Genomic DNA, 2,571 nt, shown 5'->3' with positions numbered 1-2,571 from the left:
TGGAGAGTTTCGACGAACAGTTGGCAGTAGCATGCGTCCCTTTCTTCATCGGAGAGTCGAGTCCGTGCCATCGCGATGTTGAAAGCTGTCATGTGTTCCACCGGGTCTCCGCCGGGTTTGTACTCGGGTAGGCGCAGCTTCTCTATCTTTCCGAGTTGCACACAAGTCAACGCGCTAGTGAAAGGGGTGCGCGATGTTGCGGCGAGCACGCTCTCGATTTGCGGGGCCGCGCTGGTTACATGATGGATCTTCTCGCTCATTTGTTGAAAGCTGAGTTTGAGCTCGACGATATCGCGTATGGTTCCGAGATCGGAGCCTACTGGGGGGTGTCGGCGAGAAGGGTTTCATTAGGCTCCGAGTCGTCTGAGACGTGGTCGCCTCCGGTCGCCGTTGGGTTGGTGTTAAAGAGGCGACGGCGTATCTGCTGGGGACGGCTCGTTTGGCCATCGGGAGCTGTGAGTGCCGCGACCAAAGCAGCTAATTGGTCGTTGGTCGTCTTTTTGACTTCGTCTTGACGAGCGAGTCGAGCCATGATAGAGCTCATGAAATCTGCGGTGATGGGTGGCGCGGCTTCGGGCGTAGGGGTTGGTTCTCCGCCCGAAGCGCCGAAGGTGGCGTCGTCTTGAACCATGTAGATCTAGAGCGTTACTTTAGTCAGTTTTAGTTGCGTATGTGTTTGAACAGGATTCAGTCGACTAGAGTGAAAGAAGTCAGAAATGGGATGACTAAAGACGTTTTATTAGATTCCAACTGAAGGGTTACAAGAGTGACAGGAAAGTGAGAGAGCAACAAGATCAAAGAGATCGCCTAAAATCCTAGATCTAGCCGCTTAGTATGTAAAATCACCAAAAGTCTTCTTTTTTGTTGCTTCCTCTCCCCCTTTTATAGGTCTTCTGTCCTTGATGCCCTAATTTCGTACCTCTTTGGGCTTTGATGCGAGAGGCCGAGTATGCGGGCCTGGAAAAAGTTCCCTCCAAGCTGGGTACTTTCGGTCGGCTTACTCGACCGGCTAAAAGTACTCTAAGGTCGAGCTGACGTGTTTAGCCGCTGAGCCGACCAAACTAATCCAACTTGCTGGATTAGGGCCTGTTATTCGATGGGCCTTGTGGAAGGATGTAATCCATCTCCTACAGTTAATCGCACCACCACTGCAACTTCGTTCATCGCACCACCACTGCAACTCCGTTAACCTCACCGTCGCTGCAACTCTGTTCACCTCTACCGCCGAAACTCTTTGCACGGCCACCACCGCAACTTCTTGCATCACCACCGCTGCAAGCCTGCAACTCATCCACCACTACTGCCACTGCAATTCACTCCACCTCTACCATCACTGCCTCCGTGGCACCTTTTACCTCCACCTTCACCGCCATTGTGGGAAATATAGTATTTTTGTTGTTGTAAATCTATATTTTATTTTCCTATGATGAAATATTCAATGGTTTTATTAGTTTTAGTTTTATTTGGTTTTTTTTTTAAATTAAATACACCAAGTTGTCGGAAAATCATCGGGACTATTCCAACAAAGTATTGCCGACAACAGTTTGATGGGAACTTACCTACTAAGTTTCCGACAAATGATAATTACCGAGACCCAAACTCCATCAAAATCTTGATTGTCCGGAAACAGTCGGAAACGGGTGCGTCCGATAAACTAATGATTAATATGACCGTCGGATAGGGCCTCTAATTCTTGTAGCGTATGGAGTGCAGATAATTCCAAGTCTTTAAAAATATAAGACCAACAGTGTTGTTATACAGAGGGGAGAACTGCAGTTATTACGATACCATCTAATATGTTGGTAGTGAACATGAGTTAATATTTTTCCAAAAATTTTAATGAGTAAAGTGAATAAGAGCATCTGCATCAGTGAACCCTCTCTTGGGGTTCATAAAGATTTTTTAATATATTTTTGGTGGGACCATGAATAGTGATGAACCTCTACCTATTGTGCTCCTGCATTAGTGAACCTGAAGAAGAGGTTCATAGGAATAAAATAATATTATATTTTATTTTTTAAAACTTTTTTATATATTAACAATACATGAATAAAATATAATAATTTTAAAAATATTTTAAAAGTTTTTATTCAATACATTAAGAATATATTACATTAACCAAATTTTTTTTTAAAAAAATTTATTCAATACATCGAGAATTCATGAACATAGAAAGATTATTCATCTACATTACCAAACTTTTGCAATACATTTTCCATTAAATCAGCTTTCAAACGATCATGTTTCTCTGAATCTCGAACTTCATTGCGAATGCCTAACATATTACCGACATGAATACTTGTTCTCCTTTTCACCTTGGAACTTCTGCTTGACTCTCCTGACTCGAACTCAGATGTATCAATTTGAGTGTATCCGTGTCGTTCGTTCTCTACTATCATATTGTGCAATATGACACAAGTTCTCATTATCTTTCCTATCTTTTCCTTGTCCCATAGTAGAGCTGGGTTTTTAACAATTGCAAACCTCGATTGCAATACTCCAAAAGGCCATTCGACATCTTTCCTGGTGGATTCTTGACGTTCAGCAAATAGCTCTGCTTTAGGACCTTGA

General features: G+C 43.1%; 1 protein-coding gene across 1 annotated transcript in view; it reads right to left on the bottom strand.

Annotated features, from left to right (window-relative positions):
• Positions 1 to 2,177: 2,177 nt before the first annotated feature.
• LOC106338721 (glutathione S-transferase T3-like) overlaps positions 2,178 to 2,571 on the bottom strand; it is a 2,535-nt gene continuing 2,141 nt past the window's right edge. Inside the window, exons 2-3 of the mRNA XM_013777631.1 lie at positions 2,485 to 2,566; positions 2,178 to 2,392 (exon numbers count right to left, since the gene is read on the bottom strand). Coding sequence (XP_013633085.1) covers positions 2,178 to 2,392; positions 2,485 to 2,566 — 297 coding nt within the window. The remainder of the gene's footprint in view (positions 2,393 to 2,484; positions 2,567 to 2,571) is intronic.

This window comes from Brassica oleracea, chromosome C4, assembly GCF_000695525.1.
Source record: "Brassica oleracea var. oleracea cultivar TO1000 chromosome C4, BOL, whole genome shotgun sequence".
Lineage (NCBI taxonomy): Eukaryota > Viridiplantae > Streptophyta > Magnoliopsida > Brassicales > Brassicaceae > Brassica > Brassica oleracea.
The sequence above is the reverse complement of the archived record's forward strand: the minus strand, read 5'-3'. Positions and strand labels throughout refer to the sequence as shown.